The sequence below is a fragment of the Gobio gobio genome, assembly GCF_949357685.1.
Source record: "Gobio gobio genome assembly, chromosome: 8".
In the NCBI taxonomy this organism is placed as follows: Eukaryota; Metazoa; Chordata; class Actinopteri; order Cypriniformes; family Gobionidae; genus Gobio; species Gobio gobio.
In genome coordinates this window covers 33,613,090-33,634,780 of record NC_137114.1, presented here as the reverse complement: position 1 = coordinate 33,634,780, position 21,691 = coordinate 33,613,090, and the positions used below count along the sequence as shown (strand labels likewise).

General features: G+C 37.9%; 1 protein-coding gene across 1 annotated transcript; it reads right to left on the bottom strand.

Moving 5' to 3' along the window:
• On the bottom strand, positions 1–15,198 carry scn3b (sodium channel, voltage-gated, type III, beta). The gene is made up of 7 exons (XM_079823956.1): positions 11,802–15,198; positions 11,275–11,373; positions 9,149–9,312; positions 8,840–9,074; positions 7,759–7,897; positions 4,940–5,021; positions 1–2,075 (listed from the first exon to the last, which is right to left on the bottom strand). The coding sequence occupies exons 2-6, from the start codon at positions 11,327–11,329 to the stop codon at positions 4,958–4,960; spliced, it is 657 nt and encodes a 218-aa protein (XP_079680082.1). The 5' UTR covers positions 11,330–11,373; positions 11,802–15,198; the 3' UTR covers positions 1–2,075; positions 4,940–4,957.
• Positions 15,199–21,691: the final 6,493 nt, after the last annotated feature.

Genomic DNA, 21,691 nt, shown 5'->3' with positions numbered 1-21,691 from the left:
TTTCTGTGTGAATGGTCATTGCAGGTGATGGCTGGGGGGTGAATGGTGAATTATTATTATTTTTTCATATTAATTTCATGTCACACTTCTGTGGTGCCCGTGGTTTTACACTCGTAAGATTGTACCTATTTTTATCTTAATTTTGATATTTAATATTTCCGAAATGTCCCGCAATCGTGATGGCAGCCCCAATAGATGCATTTGGATGTACTAGACTGAAACACCTTTTTTCTTTTTTAATTCAATTAATTTTTATTTGTATACCAAAACTCATTCCCAAAGCAGTTTTAAATGCCCACTGGTTTAAAAACCAAGATAGTATTTTTGAATGAAACTGCTACATGTAGTATGACGCATGTGTTACTGCCTCAGTGCCTCACTTGGCAAAATGTAACTAAAAACATCTAATTCAACCTCTAGTTTGCCACTCCAATTAAAGACTGACCCAAGCACACTTTTCACGCATTGAATCAGTACAGTATTACATTTTAATGATCAAATAAATAACTGAAAAACGTCGACTTGAGTCAATTGCAGTTGCACTGTATGAACTACAGAGGGAGACAAAGACCAATTGTTGACAATACAACACGCCCTCTTTGTTCAATAACTTCATTACATATTCTATGCGTTATGTAATTGTAGAATATTTGTTCACAGTGTATGTGTGATTGTACAGACTGGCTATGACCAGTGTTATAAGACAAAGTTCACATATTATTTTCAAGTAGTCACAATTTTTTTGCAAGTAACACAATACATGTGATTTATAAGTGCACCTATGCCATTGTCTATGAGAAGTGATTGTATATGGGTTTGAAAACCTTGCATGCTTTTTTAAAATGGATTTAATTGAAAAGAAATATGTTTTTAGCATCCAAATGCCGTGTTGAGGCTGGGGAGAAATATCTCTAAATAACAGGCAGTCGTACATTTTTTTTTAAATGCATTGCCTGGTTTAATATACATGACAAGCTTTGACAAGTGACGAGCAGCTCTATTATAACAGGGTAGAGCAAGCGCAGTGTTTGTGTGGTGGTAATGACCTATATTAAACAATGCAAAAGTCAGAGTTAATAGTGAGATAAGCCTGCACCACTGGAAATAAAAATACAAATGTATCTTAACAGCAACAGTGGGGGAAAAGGGAAATACAAACACGTAGTCAAGTGTTAGTTTAACAGCTGAATAGATTGTGTTACTATGTCCAGCCAACTGTTCTCAGTCAATCTGAAATGAGTCTGCAGAATTATAAAGCAAATGTTTAAAATATATAGCTACTATAGATCAGCAAAATGTTGCAATGTGGCTTCAGTGCCACTGTTGACAAAGCATCCAGTGGAATAATGTAATAATGATGTTGTTCTGTCCAGTGATTGTTGAATCTTAATCACATAAACATGCTTTAATATTATAAGAATATCTGCAACGACAAATGTAAACGCAGATGACAGCATGTGTTCAATCACACAGCGAGCATTCATTGCTGTACACAGTATGTCATTACAGCTGTTTACCTGCCCGCTTCACTTATTATTGATTGCAAAGTGGCAAATCGTTTTAAAAAAAAAACACAATAAAAAACAAAACAAAATACTGTCTATAATAAGATTTTTTGTATAGAAAACACGACATTAAAAACCAAGTCTAATTGGAATCCAGACTTCTTCATCTATATCAAAAGAGTAAGAACAGCATATACCAAAGAGGGAAAGGCTCACATGGGCATTCTAACGATAATGGTTGACATTTGGTTAAAAAAAGTGCGTGTATAGGCAGTATGATAGCTCTTCAGCTCTGTGCTGCTGTATTTGTGTCTACTAAGGCAAAAGTTGAGGACAGACACGTACAGATCCTCATCAGTCTGAGATTAGATGTGTGTTACTGTTGACTTCCACTGAGACGGTGGGAGATAATGAACCAGTCAAGAGTTTGTTCCACGCATCACATTATCAAGACGAGAGGGATTTGATTTGGCGGGTCTCCTGGTTTCTCAAAGCAGCTTTCAGAGTGTTAGAACAATATCAGGGCCTGTTCTCCATTTTAAACCGGTTTCTATTAAGACTGGTCAGGACCTGAAACAGAAAGCATATTCAGTTAGAGTGTATAATTGATAACGCAAATCCTATATATAAATTGCAGTTGTGTTCCATGATTATGTTTGATATCCCCAAAAAAAGCAGCGTTTTGGGATATCAAAGAATTAACATCATCATAGAAAACACCCCCCCCCCCCCCCAAAAGGCAGCTATTATACTATATAGCTATTACAGCTACATATACATACACCGATCAGGCATAACATTATGCCTGACACGAATATCCTAATATTGTGTTAGTCCCCCTTTTGCTGTCAAAACAGCCCTGAACCGTCGAGGCATGGACTTCACTAGACCCCTGAAGGTGTGCTGTGGTATCTGGCACCAAGATGTTGGAAGCAAATCCTTTAAGTCCTGTAGTTGTGAAGTGGGGCCTCCATGGATCGGACTTGTTTGTTCAGCACATCCCACAGATGTCCCCAGCTAAGCGACGCACACACACCCGGCCATCCACATGATGTAAAAGAAAACGTGATTCATCAGACAAGGCTACCTTCTTCCATTGCTCCGTGGTCCAGTTCTGATGCTCACGTGCCCACTGTTGGCGCTTTCGGCAGTGGACAGGGGTCAGCATGGGCACCCTGACTGGTCTGCGGCTATGCAGCCCCATACGCAACAAACTGTGATGCACTGTGTATTCTGACACCTTTCTATCAGAACCAGCATTAACTTCTTGAACAATTTGAGCTGCAGTAGCTCATCTGTTTGATCGGACCACACGGGCCAGCCTACACTGCACTGTGTGTGTGTCACGCAGACAGGAGATTCACAGATGCTAGTAGTACCGCACTGCCTTCTCTTTTGTGTCCTATTGTGCTTGAATGGTTTAAAAGCATTTGCTTGAATAAGAGCGTGGTCATACATGTACACTCACCTAAAGGATTATTAGGAACACCTGTTCAATTTCTCATTAATGCAATTATCTAATCAACCAATCACATGGCAGTTGCTTCAATGCATTTAGGGGTGTGGTCCTGGTCAAGACAATCTCCTGAACTCCAAACTGAATGTCAGAATGGGAAAGAAAGGTGATTTAAGCAATTTTGAGCATGGCAAGGTTGTTGGTGCCAGACGGGCTGGTCTGAGTATTTCACAATCTGCTCAGTTACACAACCATTTCTAGGGTTTACAAAGAATGGTGTGAAAAGGGAAAAAGATCCAGTATGCGGCAGTCCTGTGGGCGAAAATGCCTTGTTGATGCTAGAGGTCAGAGGATTCAAGCTGATAGAAGAGCAACTTTGACTGAAATAACCACTCGTTACAACCGAGGTATGCAGCAAAGCATTTGTGAAGCCACAACACGCACAACCTTGAGGCGGATGGGCTACAACAGCAGAATACCCCACCGGGTACCACTCATCTCCACTACAAATAGGAAAAAGAGGCTACAATTTGCACGTGCTCACCAAAATTGGACAGTTGAAGACTGGAAAAATGTTGCCTGGTCTAATGAGTCTCGATTTCTGTTGAGACATTCAGATGCTAGAGTCAGAATTTGGCGTAAACAGAATGAGAACATGGATCCATCATGCCTTGTTACCACTGTGCAGGCTGGTGGTGGTGGTGTAATGGTGTGGGGATGTTTTCTTGGCACACTTTAGGCCCCTTAGTGCCAATTGGGCATCGTTTAAATGCCATGGCCTATCTGAGCATTGTTTCTGACCATGTCCATCCCTTTATGACTACCATGTACCCATCCTCTGATGGCTACTTCCAGCAGGATAATGCACCATGTCACAAAGCTTGAATCGTTTCAAATTGGTTTCTTGAACATGACAATGAGTTCACTGTACTAAAATGGCCCCCACAGTCACCAGATCTCAACCCAATAGAGCATCTTTGGGATGTGGTGGAACGGGAGCTTCGTGCCCTGGATATGCATCCCACAAATCTCCATCAACTGCAAGATGCTATCCTATCAATATGGGCCAACATTTCTAAAGAATGCTTTCAGCACCTTGTTGAATCAATGCCACGTAGAATTAAGGCAGTTCTGAAGGCGAAAGGGGGTCAAACACAGTATTAGTATGGTGTTCCTAATAATCCTTTAGGTGAGTGTATAATGTAACGCTAGCCAAAGCGGCGATGACGAAAAACGGATGCTGTGTTAATTGCGGTAAATATTTTTAACGTGTTAAAAAATACAAATACATTGCATACGTTAATATGTTAATTTTGACAGCCCTAATATATATATATATAGTAGTGATAAAAATGTTTTTAGAATTGCAGATATGTTCCACATGAATAAATCATCTGCATTTCCATACTAATATCAAATCATGTTTCTAGAATAATACTGTCCTCCATCAGAAGAGGATGTTACATAACCCCCATCGACAACAAAAAGTCGTCCTCAAATTACAAATAACTCTGTTCTGGTAAAACATATCAGATGACATTGCAGGAAGCTGCTCAGAATAAAAATATTTAAAAAAAAAAAAAAGACAGGGCAAATTAAAATAAATGGATCCATGTCATATCACAACCATCTATGCATTCTCATATTCCAAAACACTTTAAACAATGTTAAATTATCGATCAAGGAGTTTACAGAGTGAACAAATCCTGACCTCAGCTTTAGCGCTGCTGTACTTTACCTCTCACTGAATTATGTTGAGAGATCAGCTGAGGTTAGTAATGCTGGACAGATATGGCAATGAACAGAGGAATGGCATGAGCCTGAGTGAATGGGAATGGAGATCCGGTGGTGTTAAGAGAGGATGTGGAAAAGGAAAGAGAGAAACAGACCGTGATGGTGGAGGGGTTCTAGTCAGCTACTTGGGATGAGTGGGGAATTATTGATGATGTTTCTAATTGAGAGGTAAATTCAAAAATACCGTAATGGTGGGACACTTTTATTCCGTTACAGCAGGGTCCGGGGTTTCTTTATTTTCAGAGGGAATGGCTAAGTAGTCTGTCCTGTAGACACATGGGTACAAAAGAAAAAGGCAAAAACTAAGAGTTGAGGGTGCGCTTCTGCACCACCTTAGGTCCCTTCAGCAAAGCAGCAGTCTTATACCATCACCACATTAAAGGGATAGTTCACCCAAAAATACATATTTTTGTCTTTACTCATCATCAGTTTGCTTCAAACCTGTATGGTGACATTTTTAAAGAATCATTATGCACTCGGTTAACATGTAATTGTTTGGAGCAATTTCTACCTGATCTAACCTTAAATTTGTAAGGGAAACCCAGTTTTAAAATCATTTAATGTACTGTAGGTGCTAACAAATTAAGCACATTTTAGGTCAACATTTTTTTCCATATAACTACATTTCATAGTGACCAGTGACTCCAGAAAGTACAACTAGATCCTTAAAAATATGATAAAAGTCATAATTTAAAGGAGTAGTTTAAATTACCCCATTATATACCCTCAAGCCATCCTAGGTATATGACTTTCTTCTTTCTGATGAACACAATCAGAGTTATATTAATAAAAATCCTGACGCTTCCATGCTTTATAATGGCAGTGGGTCCATTGAGTTTGAAGCTCAAAAAAGCACATCCATCCATCATAAGCGTTCTCCTCGCGGCTCCGAGAGGTTAATAAAGGCAATCTGAAGCGAAAAATATCCATATTTAAAAATTGAATAAAGTGAAATATCTAGCTTCTGGCAGACAGCCTTCCATATTGAACTTACGCAGAAAGTGTAACGCCTCTCGCAGTTCAAATCGCTTATGCTACGTTCTAGTGATACGTCGCACCAGCTGCGCTTGTTCCGTTAGTTGAATATGGAAGGCGGTCTGCCAGAAGCTAGATATTTTACTTTATAACCCCCCAGAGCCGTGTGGAGTCAGTTTATTATGGATGGATGTGCTTTTTTGAGCTTCAAACTCAATGGACCCCGTCACTGCCATTATAAAGCTCGGAAGCGTCAGGATATTTATTAATATAACTCAGACTGTGTTCTTCAGAAAGAAGAAAGTCATATACACCTAGGATGGCTTGAGGGTAAGTAAATCATGGGGTAATTTTCATTTTTTCATTCAACTACTTTAAGTCCAAATGTAAGTCATTATTCACTAAAAGCCACTATGTGGTCGTTGTATGACAAGAGTTGCATGATGATTCGTCACAAATGTCTGAAACACCATACAGATCTGGAATGACATGAGGTTGGGAAAACCATAACAATTGTTTTTTTGGCTAAACTATTCCTATAATATTCAATGACTCTGCGTTTGGGGATCTCCGTATTTTCTTCTGCTAGCAGAGTGAGGACAGCAATGTAAATCACATATTCATATGACTGACAAACAAATCAACAAGAAATGACTGACAACAAAGTAAACTATGGTAAAGAAAGAGCAGGACGAGAAGAGAGGGCTAAAATGACCCAATGTTGTGTCAAATGACAGTCAAGAGGTCAATGAGTATAAGTTTGTAATCTGATTACAACAGGTTCGCTTGATGTGGCACCACTTTATTTCCCATCTGCTCTACATGACTGATGGGATTAGGTCGCACTAATGCACGCTTTTAAAGCACTTATGCACACATTACGCATGTGTGTGTGGATGCCTGTGTTTGTGTGTTATGGTAGTCTATCAAGTATCCAAACAACTCTATAATCTTCAGAATACAGCATTAAATGCATGGCTAATGATGAATGTCATGTCTGAGTAAGAACATGTTTTATCCACCTGTCAGACAGGCCATACATACGCCCACATTTTCATTATGCTTGGAGTGCATTGAATAATGAAGTAAACTATAGAGACTGGAAGTAAAATTTTTGATGTACTTAAATGGACCCTTTTGTCAGAAGAAGAGATAACCTATATAGTGAACTTGTGTCTTAGGTTATAGTGTTAAAGGGGTACTTCAGCGCTGGGAAGATGAGTGTGAATTTAAACTGGGTCATTTATGTAGTAGAAATGTGACATTATTTCTAGACTTCTAGACTGAGAAAAGACAGAAAATCTATTTTTGTACTCCCAGAATGCACTTGCTTCGCTGCCCTAAGAGGCCACTCCCAAAGCCACGGCTACTGGTTACATCTCTTGCCCACCGCGTCACCGTCGTTTTGATATTCATAGTAATAAAATCATTTTGTTCAGTTAGAGAACAGACACTACAATAAAAACTGAACGTGTCTTTTCAATAAAGTGTGAGTGACCCGAACGAAAGTCACGTCACAGACGCAGTAGGGGTCAGATTTCATTCATCACGAGAGCGAATAGCTGAGGTAAGCGCGGCAGTCATTCACGGCGGGTGTCCAGTCTGGCGCGTTTTCAGATCATGCCTATGGAAGCTAAACTTTCATAGGAATTAATTGAAAAGTTGAAACACTCACTTTGCTCCGCACCGCCCCGTTATTAATGCCCGAGCCGAACCGGCCATGCGCATTTACATTCTGTGCGTGAGATCTCTCCCCTATGGGCGGTTTGATAACATGCGGAACAGCTCCCTCTACTGGCTGTAGTCTTTAGCCTCTGGCCAAAAAAATCCTCCGATAACGCAAAATGACGATATTTGTGTCCTCGGAGGATTTTTCCAGAAATAAAATGCATAATTCTCTCGTCTCAGGGGGATATGAGGGGGGAAAGTACCATAATTTGAATATACTACTGGGTTTCTACTGATACAAAGCTTAATGCTAAATCGCTGAAGTAACCCTTTAAGTTCACATGAAAATGTAATACTCACGCAGTGTCCTGCGCCAGTTCATCAGATTTGGAGATCTTCCTGTAGCAGTAGATCATCTCCACCAGCAACCAGCATGTGAGAAACACCAGGAGCACATACATCATGATCTCGGAGTACAGTGCCGCGGTGTCTTGAGTCGCTGAGAAAATGAAAATATGTAAACAGACGGAATTAATTGAGCAATCAGAGGAGGCTTGCCAGACTGAAAAAAAAGTGACTGTGTGATCAGAGGTTCTCAGCTTCACCCTTCAGAGCAGAAGCCCACCCACACTGATCTCATTATATTCATAATGTATCCAACAGACTGTTTTGCATTTGAAATGGGTTTTAAAAGGTGAGAACCACAGAAGGTGTATAGACGATAGAGCAGTGCATGTGACATTTTAGAGAAAAAAATAATTCAAAAATATGATTGTCAAAAAGGATGTGATCAAATTATACAACGTTTTTTATGTATGTCTCATGCACTGCAGTGAATAGATCTAAAATGGTATGGAATGTAAAAGCAGAGTTGTACTGTAAGTTTGTGGTTCTGGAAGGCTGGTCGCAATTCAAAATATCCTCTAAACCCATCACTTAAATACAACGTTGTAAATTTCTATCTGCGAACCGAGACACTCACAGATAGAGATGATGCATTGCGGTTGCATGATTAAATATAGACAAATATACATTAGGTAAAGTATATTCGATTGAAGTGAGAGGAAGTACTCTGCATTCAGCAATCTCAGGCATCCAGAGGGTAGCATACAAACCAGAATCTTTACATTACCCCTTATAACAGATAGAGAGGTAAGTGGTTGCTCAGATAAAGCCCTGAAAACAACTTCCTGCCTTCCAATAAGTAAGCTTAAATAACAATAAAAACAGAACAGGGCACACCATTACTAGAACAACACAAACAACATGTCACAACATCGTATTGACACTGTTCTGAGGTCAGTAGTATCTGATTTTCGAGTTACAGCTTGTTTGAAAATGGCTTCCAGCGCAACCATCCAAATCACACTGCAGAGCCGAGGTAATCAGATCAAATAGACAAGGTAATGAGAAATGTCTAGCGGTGTGTACACTCACTTACGTTTCTCTTTCACGTCCAGCTCGATTGTGATTGTCCTGTTGGCGGAAAGCTTGAACGAATCGAACTCAAAGAAGCGGAACACTTTACATTCGTATGTGCCAGCGTCATTTGAAGTGACGTTTTGGATACTAATGGAGAGGTCCTGCAGGTCCTTGCTGCCGTTCCACTTCAGACGGCCCTTCCACTTCACTTCTACGTCCTCTGGCTCCTGCGGCTTGCGGTCAAACAGATAGATCTGTATTGGACAGATGATTACGTGTCAGATATATTCACTCATTAAATATAAAAAAAGCTAAGAGGTGAACTCACAAGCACTTTTTTTTTATCTGGACTAATGTAGGACCACTCCACTTTAGTCTCGGCAGAGATCTCCTCTCGTTTCATGCAGTAGATGCAGGTTAACTTCTTAGCACGCCCTACAATGCCCTCTGTGTCTGATGGCACATCCACACACACCAGCCTGACCTCCTGCACTGCAGAAACACAGAGAGTATTACTACATACACACATGCAAAAACTAAATCTATCGGTCGGTTGGTCTATCTATTGTTCTATCATTCTGTCTGTCTATCTATCTATCTATCTATCTATCTATCTATCTATCTATCTATCTATCTATCTATCTGTCTGTCTGTCTGTCTGTCTGTCACATGTAGGACATACAATCATGCCTTGCTTGGCCTTTGGAATAAAAAGTTAACACCTTTCCAAAAATGTAGCTTCAATCTGCATATACTTTATGGAGGTCAATTAAATCTGAGGCAGAGTTTTCTCAAGGGAGCACCAGAGAATGAGAAAGAGAGACAGAGAGAGATCATTATCCATTGCAAGCTCCAATTCCAGAGCTCACAGCACACCCAACTCCCGGTCAGACAAAAACATACTTTAAAGTGCACCGATTACTGCAGACACATGCTCAGTATTGAGGGCAGAGAACACCCCATTGAGCAGGGGCCGGGCCGAGGCCTCAATGATGTGAAGACTGTTCTGGAGTGTTCACTCGACTGTGAACATAACCTTTCTGCCATTGTTGAAACGGAGGCCATCTTACATAACTCACAGCCTCGAGCACAAGCTGTCAACACTGCATTTTCTGTTTGAAGGGTCATATGGGCCAATGCAAAAACCCAAACGAAGTTGTCCAGCCCACAAGCATACTGTAGATGACGTACACTAATGATTAGATGTGACATAATTCAACACTAGTCGAAGAATGTAGACTTGGTGGAAGATGAAATACGATTCTAAATCTATTTGAGAACTCAATATTCTGATGACACCAGACTGCCACAGTCTGTGAAGAGAGGCTGTGTGAGTCATTGACGCTTATGTTGCTGTTGACAGCTGAATCAATGCAATCTCTTTATGTAGGGATTGTATTTTTTGCAGATATGTAAATTTGCGGCTGATAATGTTCAAGAAGTTAAATGGTTTCTGTATCCTATGAGATACAGACATTTAAGAGGCTGGGGGGAACGAGTTAGAGAGAATCATTTCTAGGGGTTGCAATACAAAAATGCAGTTTTAGTGTCAGTACTACATTAAACTACTATATATAATGTTGAATATAATGTATAATAATGCAAAGGGGGAATATTTGTGGGTCCTGATAATGCCAAATTTCTTATGTTACCAATAAAAAGTGGCCTACATTATTTTAAATATATCTAGTCAGTTGACAAAGTGTACGCATATTCGTCTAAAATAATTTCTGCTTCAGAATCATGGATCTTTTTATTCTGGTGTCACCATTGTCCTGTGCATTGGGTTACCAACACCAAATCCAAGCCTATTCATTTCCACCCCCCAATGTAATACCAAATTTAGCATTTTAAATCAACAGTAATTTTTATTTTATTTTACCTTTTAGCATATGTCTTGGACTATCACAATAATATTGCATCGTGATATGTATCGAATCGTGACATGAGGGTAATGTTACACCCCTAATAATTTCTGATTTTAAAAAATATTAATTGATGATTTCTGATTTTAAAAAATATTAATTGTGGATTGATATAAAAACATTTATCTAAAAGCAATATAACAGCATGCTGTAAAAAATACCACACATTGATGTCTTTTACATTTACATGGGCGATACAAACTGTAAAGTCAAAAACAAATGCAATAAAAAAAACATTGAGTTCTGATATATAAGAATAAATTCATCTTTAGAGGCATTTTTATGTTTCTGTATTGCAGATATGACAACCACACGTTAGAAAAGCCTTACAGGACAAAACCTAGTATGCTTATTTTTAATATGATCAGTTTAACACACTCAGTTTCTATAAACATATACAACTGTAATAAAGATGTTACTATTATCTCACTGGTATTTTTTTCTTTTTACTATTTAAATGACAAAAAGATGTCTGTTACAAAAAATACTTATTATTTATCATTCGAATTTAAAATATCAAAACACTTACCAGCAAATAGGAAGAGCAATAGCAAATGCAACACAAGCCTTCTGTGATTTGCCATGCTGGGAGTTCTAATAACAGGGCGGCGTCTCAGATTGAGTCTTCCTGTTAGTACAGAGAGAAAAAAGAAAACCCGACACTGAAACATAACTTTGAAGAGGTTAAAAGCATATTATATATATATATAAATATATATATATATATATATATATATATATATATATATATATATATATATATATATATATATATATATATATATATATATATATATATATATATATATATATTGTATTATACAGATCTATATGACTGATAGAATGTGTTTCAGCACCACGGACAGCGCCCATTTGTCAATTACTAACTATTTCCAGCAGACGTTTAACGTTACATCGCTGACACAGAGAGGTCTGTAAAGATGAAACACACTATCACTTTAACAACAAACGGCGAATGAAACAACTCAGAGCTGAGGTTTACGGGGCGGAAAGAACGTTTTCATGTCTCTCAAGAAAAAGTTTGAGGTTTCTTACCGAGATACAAACATCCGTAGACGTCTTAAACTAGAAGTGGACGCTGCTATTCCATGGCGATGCTCGTGAATCTTAAAGACCTGTGGATCTTTATGATTCCTGTAGAAAATGCGCGCGAAGTAACGTTAAAGAAATACAGCGCCTCCCAAACGAGCTGCTTCAGAAGAGGTCAGTAACAGAGGATTACTGTTTCCTTGTGTTTCCTTTGGCATCCACATGAGCAGTACAGATGCTCCATCGTCAAACCTCCTCAGCTTTAGAACAAGAGACGCCTGTCTTTGTTTTCTCGCTAAGTAGCCACTTACTCATGACAGACATGCTCAATGCGCATGCGCCGTCCACTTTCAAACTGGCTTCTAGAAACGTTGCTTAGCAGTGAACTGCAACTAAGTCTTAACAACAAACAATTGTTAATTAAAACTTGTTTCGCTGATAAAAAGCTGGTATTTTAAAGGTTATTTTTCATAAATTTTAGGTTGAAATTGTCACGTATTTTAAATGTTATAATCATTTTACACAATTTATTACTACAATATTTGCTGGCCAAACAATGGTTTCATATTTTTGCACGTTAGCTCGTGTAAATTGTTGTCATTCATAGACTCATTGTTTTATGGTTTAATTTTACTATATATATATATTATTATTATATGACTATTTCAATGTTGTGTAGGCTATAAAACAAAGTGTATTAGCCTACAGTACGATTTACCAAAAAAAATACTATTTTAGTTTCCTATATTTGAGTATTTCTACTTCAAAAGTTAATGTTTAAAACAATGTGTTACTTAGCCTGGTCCAACCAGACTCTCGTACATTTCATTTGTACAGAGAGTCTTGCCACTCTCCATTGACAAGCGTTAACTTCCTTGAAGGCGGGTACTCTCTTGAAGTTTAAAACTATTGTATCTGCCCAGAGCCACTCTGGATCTGCCATAACCAATCGCTAACGTTTGGTCGTGATGTATGTCATCTCAAACTAGTGCACGACATCAACGTCATCATTCTCAGCCACTCCCTCTGTTTGCTGATTGGACCGGTTAAAGGGGGGATGCACTGAGAAATCAACTTTCCCTTGAGCTTTTGATATATAAAAGGTCATGGTAATATAAGAATATCTTTTAAGTTTCAGAGCTGAAAACGTCCTTTTTAGTCAAAGAAAAGCTTTTATTGACACCAGGCCCAGAAAACGAGAGCTCTCAGAATATGCGGATCTCTTACGTAATAGGACCTAGACTCCGCCTCTACAGATATATGCTTCTGTAGCCCCGCCCAACGACTTGTGACCTAAGGATCGTCCCTGCATAAGCTTCCTTCTGAACACACACTTATGTGAGTAGGCTAAAACATGTTTTTTTATATGTGTTAGTTTTGCAAATCTATTGATTACATACCTTAGCACGCTGTCACAGGCTGGAGAAGGTGTTATTGAATTGGTTCACTTGTAACGTTATGGGCCAGGCGCGAGTGAGTGTGTGTGTATGAGTATGTGTGTGTGTGTGTGTGATTGAATCATTGTGTTTGTTTGATATTTTGTGAGTCCTCCGAGCATTTCCCCCAGACGATTCCTGGGACTGACGGTAGCTGAAGCTCATTAAATATGCAAATCTTATCCAATCCTAGCCGTGGGCGTTTACTTCCAAGTGTTCAGTGCGGTACGCCCATCAAAACCGAGTGTTTTTCAGAGAGGCTCAAAACCAGGGTAGAAAATAGCCTATTACTTATTCATTGTGATGTTTTTGAATGTAAAAACCACACAAACATCATAAGTTGACTTCAGACAACAGTATAAAAAAATAAAAAAAGCCAGTTCATGACACCTTTAAAATTTGACCGGAGAAAACCATAGAATATAACGTAAATCCCAGATGGAGTACTGAAGGAAAATAAAAATTGATCGGAAGTATGTAGGAGGGCGGAGCCAGGCTATGTGTTCCTTGCCATTTCTTATAAATGTGAAATTTAAAATCAATTTCTTAGTGAAAATAGTTTCTACACCAAATTGTTTTCAGTGTAGAGTGTTTAATAGCAAGTTTCATTGTGACAACTTACCCCATACCCTTATTTTTAATATACATATTGTTATTTATAGTGGTCAATGAACTGTATACATGTTCTAGGCAATATCAGTGGAAATGTTCAGTATCTTTTCCGTAGCCAAACCTGCTGGACCTTCAAGAATGAACCCAAAAATGAAACGTTAGACAACTAGCCCCTGTGTGCCCTATATCGGCTTGTTCTATTCAAGGCCCGATGCCTAATGTGTGATATGTTCATAGGTGACAGTGCAGTCCTCGTGCACGACAGAAAGTGACAGATATGAAGCCGAAGCTTTAACACAGATCAGTGAGTTGTACACCAGCATCCGTTGTTCAGTCATCAGCTCCTGTCTTCTCTCCCCTCATAAACAACATCCATAAATCACAGTGAGAACAGCACATCTGCAGGCTTCTATTGCATCCGCTCGAGAACAGCATTTCATCATTCAATCCCACACACTGGTCCTACTTAACCTACGCGTGGTCGGGGAAGCTGCGTCAGTGCAATTACTGCAATTATTATAGTCATACCGAATCTAACCTTTCAAGCTTTCAGTCAGCACATGGATGACGACAGCTGAAGAAATCGACAAACGCAAAATGGCATTTTGAGCTTAAATGTACCGTATGTTGAAATAGCCACGTAAAATGAAAACACTTGCAGACTGCACGGCTATTAAGCTACATTTTCAGTCACATGACACATATATAGTGCACATAAGGACAAACACTTAATGGAAAACATCTGCGAATTAGGATAAACGTTACACTCCAGTAATCCAAACGGTCTGAAATGCAAATGCTATATGTTTATGCTCACATTGGCTGCTGTGAGCACCCATCTTGCTTTTCTATACTAAAAAATAAAAAAAATGATTAGATCCCTGTTTGAATATTAACACAAACTTAAGATTTGTGTCTAATCTTACAATTGGAATGTGGACGATTTAATCTCGCCAAAGTAATAATGTATGGCCACCCAGGGAAGCTTAGAGCAAAGATCAGAGTTAAGGATTACAGATTTCATCATTGGGATTATGGCTGCTTTATTATGTTGACCTCAGAGGAAGACAAAGAGCACATGATTCACAGTCCTAGAAGTACACAACAAACGATCTGCTTGCGTTTCCACCAATCGTGCCAGATGCTTTCCAATCTATTCCGACAAACAGGAATCGAATTGTGGAAGGGATTGAAACTGATCTCTCTCAGTGTGGTGCGTCTGTACAGAGCTCTAATACAATAGCTGGAGTGCACTGCACTGCTTAGAGAGGGAGATGTTGCCAGCAGGTTTGGTCTCAGCAGACTAAAAATGGCAGGCCTGGTGGTTGCTATACCCACGATACAGGGAAACCATGGCAACAGCAACGCAAAATGACAGCGTGGAGAGAGCCGGCCAGAGTAGTGCTTTCATCAAGCAGTGGAGGATGAAACCCTGTGTGTCACTGTATGAGTAAATCATATAATATAATAAATATTTGATATTTAAAAAGTATTTTAAACTCAAAAGTCCTAAAGTTTGAGACCACATTTAAAATCTGTGATTTAAAATGTAAAACTTACCAAAAAAAAACATTTTTTAAGACAAAAACTAGTATGTCAGAAAAAAATTAAGAATAAATTTGTCTAAACCATAAAACAGTCTAGCTTCATTAATATTTTATATAAAATAAAATAAAACCTCATTTCATTTTTTAATTTAATGTAATAAAACATTATGATATAATATAATAAATATTTTATATTTATATTTGAAATAGTTTTAAACTCAAAAGTCTAAAAGTTTGAGATCACATTTTAAATTGCAGATTTAAAATGTAAAACTTGCTATAAAAAAACAGTTCTAGGATTTTAAAACAAAACTAGTATGTCAGAAACAAATTAAGAATAAATATGTCTAAACCATAAAATAGTCTCTTTATCAGCTTCAGTACATGATTATTTTATATAAAATAAAACCTCATTCAATTTTTTTATCTAGTGTAATATAATATAATATAATTAATATAATATAATATAATATAATATAATATAATATAATATAATATAATATAATATAATATAATATAATATAATATAACATTACCTGAGAACATATCTGGGATCCTAGTTTTAGATTTAAAAAAATATAAAATATGTAATAAAGTAAAAAAACTAATTCTAAGTCACTAATCAAATAAGATAATTTGATTCAAATTGTGTGATTCGTTTGTAATTAAACTGTTATGATATTTGTTATGAATAAATGATATACAATTTAACTAATAATTAAAGAAATATGAATTTCAAACAAAAGTCTGCTTGAATGTCAAAAATGAATGTTTAAATAAAAAATAAAAAACTGGGACAGATCATTCCCAGGACAGAGCATCATGACCTGGATGATTCTCAGAAATGCTCTGCATACTGAGTAGGTCAAGAAACAGAGAGGCCATTCTGTCAGGCTGCATAAATTGAAAGGCAGTCTCTGTGTTTGTTGCTGAAGTGTTTACCAATAGAAGGGTGTTTTTTCAGCTTTTTACAGTTTTTTTTTTTTCGCTTTGGTACTATCACAAGTAAGGTGAACATTTTCAAAACTCAGAGTACAAAAATCCAAACTGATCACACTTGTAACACAGCTCGTCATTCTTTCAAAACCTGATGTAATGCTTTCATTCAGTTGCACATATTTTCAGTCCAAATAATCAGTGTTTCAAACACAAGATTATTATATGTATTATATGTTGCCTCTGGCTGGGCGTGCTCAGTTGGGGACACTACATTTTTCTAAATTGTTCAACTAAATATCGGAATAAATCTAATTATTAAACTAAATTAACCATATAAACTAAATTACTGCTCTAATTACGGATCTAAAGCCCGCACTGTCACTGTATGATAATTGAAATGAACTGATGACATTTTTTCTTCAGAATGGCTTGACGGCTGAATAAAATAATGCTGCATTATTTTCCTGTTTAACACTGTATAGCTGCTTTGAAACAATCTGTATTGTTAAAAGCGCTATATAAATAAAGTTGACTTGACTTGACTTGACATGTAATGAGAACATTTGGTTTAATCACCGAAACACAACAGTGTGATCTTCTTTCAGTTTAGTACTTTTAACAATCAGTTCATCCAACAGCAAACGATGCAAGACGCATGTTTCAAATCTCCCTCGTTGCTCAATTATCTACAGTAACACAGGCTACTAATGCCTCATTAGAAAATACACTTACATTACCTAACTTATGTAATTGAATCCATAATGTTTGTAATAGTATTCAGTGTGTTATCAAAAGGTGTGATAAAGTTATGACACAGCCATGAGGTTCTGGGCTATAACAGAGTTTGCTGCCAATAAATGTTCTCACTGTAACATTTGACTGAATCTATACTGTAGTTGAGCTTTATAAGGGTGAGTTACAGTAATGTGGCAGTCTCTATCATGTTAATCTGTTTGCAGCATCATATGGCATGCATACTGTAATGTAAAATGCTGTATTTGATACCATCTGTCTCCCTTCTTCTGATTTCTGATCAGTCTGATGTTACACCGTCATTGACTAATTCCACTCCCTTATACTCTATTCTGCTCTATTCACAAATTGCAAACATTTTTGTCCCACCTACCCCCAATCCCAACACACACACACACACACCATAGACTATGATTATGATTTCTATTCTGTACAAACTCTATATTCTTTCCCCTAAACCTATCATCACAGAAAAAAATTCTGCATTTGTTTTATGAAAGCTTTATGAAAGGCAGCTACTGTGAATGAAACATTTATAAAGATGAAACACTTATTTTGTGTTTTTTTGTATTGTATTTACACAATTGAAAATATGCTGAAATGTTTGAAAAAAAAAGCACTTTTGATGATCTGTTGTGATATTAGCACTATGAGTTTTGAAAATGTACACCTTGCTTGTGAAAATAGTACCAAAGCGAATAATAAAAAAAAAATGGTAAGAACAAGTGACAAAGATGACGTTTCATCCTAACTGTGCTATTCCAAGCTTACTACACTGAACACAATTATAAACGCAACACTTTTGTGATAATGCACATTCAGTTGCACATTCTTTTGTGATAATACATGGCCCCATATCGCAAGGATCTGTACACAATTCCCGGAAGCTGAAAATATCCCAGTTCTTGCACGGCCAGCATACTCACCGGACATGTCACCCATTGAGCATGTTTGGGATGCTCTGGATGCTCTTGTTCCAGTTCCTGCCAATATCCAGCAACTTTGCACACAACCATTGAAGAGGAGTGGACCAACATTCCACAGGCCACAATCAACAACCTGATCAACTCTATGCGAAGGAGATGTGTTGCACTGCGTGAGGAAAATGGTGGTCGCACCAGATATTTACTTTTTCTTTGGACCCCCAGGGCCCCCCCAATACAGTAAAACTGCACATTTTAGAGTGGCCTTTTATGGTGGCCAGCCTAAGGCACACCTGCGCAATAATCATGCTGTCTAATAAGCATCTTGATATGCCACACCTGTGAGGTGGATGGATAATCTCGGCAAAGGAGAAGTGCTCACTAACACAGATTTAGACAGATTAGTGAACAATATTGGAGAGAAATAGGCCTTTTGTGTATAGAAAAAGTCTTCAGCTCATGAAAAACGGGGGCAAAAACAAGTGTTGCAATTATAATTTTCTTCAGTGTATTACAAAGAGAGACGTGTTCAATTACATATGACATCTACACTACACTAACAGGGAACACTTGCCACATCCTACTGTACTTTCACATCCTACTCCATCTCTGTTTGAAACCACCTCCCATGAGGAAACACTCCAGCTTTTTACCACCTCCTGCTAAACCTCCTCTCAATACAAACCTACAAAATGTCTCTTTTGACCTCCCCATCAATCTCACCTCATCAATCCATTCTTGACCAGTGCCGCATCAGATTTTAACACAAATATGGATATTAGAAAAACAGATATTAGTAACCACCAGCAGCAGCTCTTCTTTTTATTTTTTTATCTAACACATCTTTATGCTCTGTTATGTGTGTGGCAGTGTTTCCCATGTTATGGTTTTAGCCATAGAAAGTACAGAGCAATTCCTATAATGATGCACACAAACAAATCACCAGGTCACAAGAGACTTTGTATGGCATGGAGAGCTCCCATTCATTATCACTGAATAACAACCAGGAGCAAGATTAAACAAGCTATTCTCACGCATCACTGGACTCGAAGAAATGACTGTCTAGCACTATCAGCAAGTCTGATGTTATGTGCTACATTACAAAACCTTTCAAATGAAGCCCCTCTGCTCCAAAGGATCTCTGGCCACCTACTGGTGTAAACCATTTAAAATAATAAAACAGATTTCAAGAGACTTAGAGAAATTACAGGTTTACTTGCATTATATTTGGAAGTGTTGGGAGGTCTATTGAGTTTCATTGCGCAATGCTAGTTCCGGAAGTTTTTTTTAAATACATTTTTCCCATAGGGATTTTAAAAAAAGTCTTCATAAAAAGTCTTCATTGTAAAGTCTTACAACTCATTAAAGAGTTGTAAGCCATGAACCAAGCCAATCAGCTACGAGGTCAGTCAAAACACCACAACAGTCTTTGAAAATTGGAAAAAAGTCAAAAGGTGCAAGACTGTGTTAATGGTTTTAATAAGGGAAAGAACAACAATCCCATGAAGCAATGCTGTTCGCACAATCGTATTAACAAACGATGGAGAAATATAAAACGACTCATTTAGAAATTTTGATTATATATATATATATATATATATATATATATATATATATATATATATAATATATATATATATATATATATATATATATATATATAACAATTTTAAGTTTATTGCAAAATATGCATGTAAATATAAACATTAAACATAGAGAGATCGAATCAGGCAGGTCATTTGCAGTGCTTCATGGAAGTGGGTGGAGCTAAAGAGCTATTTTGTGTTGGGGGTTTTTCGAATCCCTGATAGGTGTAATTTTCTGTACAGCATCATGGGTAATGCACTTTTCCATCATGAATTCTGCTGTTCAACATGATTATTTAAAAAATAAACTGAAATAATGCAGACTGATAGCCTAGAAATCTAGACGCAATCTAATTTGCAGCCAGGGTAGTCTAGCAATTCTCCGTTGGCTTGCAAGCTGGAAAAACCAAACTCTGATCAGGCCAATCAAATCGTGTATAGAGTCGGTGGGCGGGCTTAACATAAAAACGACAGAGTTGCCGCGGTTCCACGTGCTACTCGTAAATAAAGCAGCTGGCGAACAGCGGTATTTCGAATCAGCTTAGGCCTTGACTCTGGAAGACTTGGAGTTGAGCTTTTCTTTGAGAAAAGAACGGCACTGAAGTCATTCTTAAGAAAGGAAGATGTGTTTGGAGGTTTGCCGACTGTATACGGCGAAAGTTTAATCTATCAACTAGCTCCGCTTCACCTTCTTCCTTGCTCTGGTTGGTTGTAGCGCTATCCTATTGCGTGCAGAGGGAATTTGAAAGACAACCGTTTATCCCGCCCCTCGGATTGAGCCCTGCCAATGGTGAGTTCCCAGACCCAACATCTTGATGTGGGTCTGGCTTGTCTGGCTAGCAGATCTGATGCAGCTCACCAATTCACAAAATTAAGTTGAAAGTTGAATGCATTGTTGATATAAAAAATTGGATGACCGGTAATTTCCTACTACTCAATTCTCAGAGATTCTAATTATTGGACCAAAAACCTCCACATGTAATAACCCAGAATACTGTCTAACACTTGATGGCTGCTCTGTCAAGTCTTCGTGGTCAGGTAGGAACCTGTGCTCTTTGATACCAGTCTTTCATTTGAAAGCCACATATCAAGCATCTGAAAAACAGCATTTTCCATCTTAAAAATATATTTAACTTACAACATACTGTATGCTCTCAATGACAAATCCAGAAAAGTTAGTTCATGCGTTCATGACTTCAAGGTTAGATTATTGTAATGCCCTACTGGGTGGTTGCCCTACATTCCTATTTAGCACCCAAACTCTGGAATAGCCTTCCTAGCATTGTTCGGGAAGCAGACACACTCTGTCAGTTTAAATCTAGACTAAAAACACATCTCTTTAACCTGGCATAGCACATTATTCAAATTAGTTAAATAATTGTTAGGCTACACAAATTAGGTCAACTAGAATCAGGAACACTTCCTATAACACCCAATGTACTTGTTAGTTACATCTCAAGAAGAATGGCATCTATGCTAATTTTAGACTGTCTATCATATCCAGATCAGATGTGGACCTGCACCTATACACAACCACAACGCAGCCCTGAATGTCAGCAGACTGTGTCTACTATAGACAATTGCCTTGAAGGTCCTCCAGCACAGACCCTATGGCCAACTTCGGCTCCATACTGGCGTGATGAATCGATTTTCAAGCAAAAGGAACTGGATGAATATTTGAATGCTACTGATCCCGATCTGAACTCTGACTTGTGATGCTGCCTGAATCATAATCACACTGTGTTCAGTGTTCAGAACTGGCCCCCGACTGAGCCTGGTTTCTCCCAAGTTTTTCTTTTCTCCATTCTGTCACCTGATGAAGTTTGGGATCCTTCACTGTCGTCTCAGGCTTGCTTAGTTGGGGACACTTAATATTCAACAATATTATTGATCTGAGTGTGCTGACGCTGTTGTATGAGAACTGAACTGAGCTGGGCGATGACATCCCTGTTTTCTGCAGAACTGCTTTATAGATGAAATGAACTAATTTAATAATTGATGACCTTTACAACAGAACTGAATCAACGGACAAAATGCATTATTTTCCTGTTATCACTGCAAAGCTGCTTTGAAACAATCTGTACTGTATAAAGTGCTACA

Coding starts and splice junctions, on each gene's coding strand:
- scn3b (XM_079823956.1), bottom strand. CDS start 11,329: ATGGCAAATCACAGAAGGCTTGTGTTGCATTTGCTATTGCTCTTCCTA. Junction 9,313..11,274: donor ATTGCTCTTCCTATTTGCTG/GTAAGTGTTTTG, acceptor GTGTTTCTGCAG/TGCAGGAGGTCAGGCTGGTG. Junction 7,898..8,839: donor GCTGGACGTGAAAGAGAAAC/GTAAGTGAGTGT, acceptor TCATTTTCTCAG/CGACTCAAGACACCGCGGCA.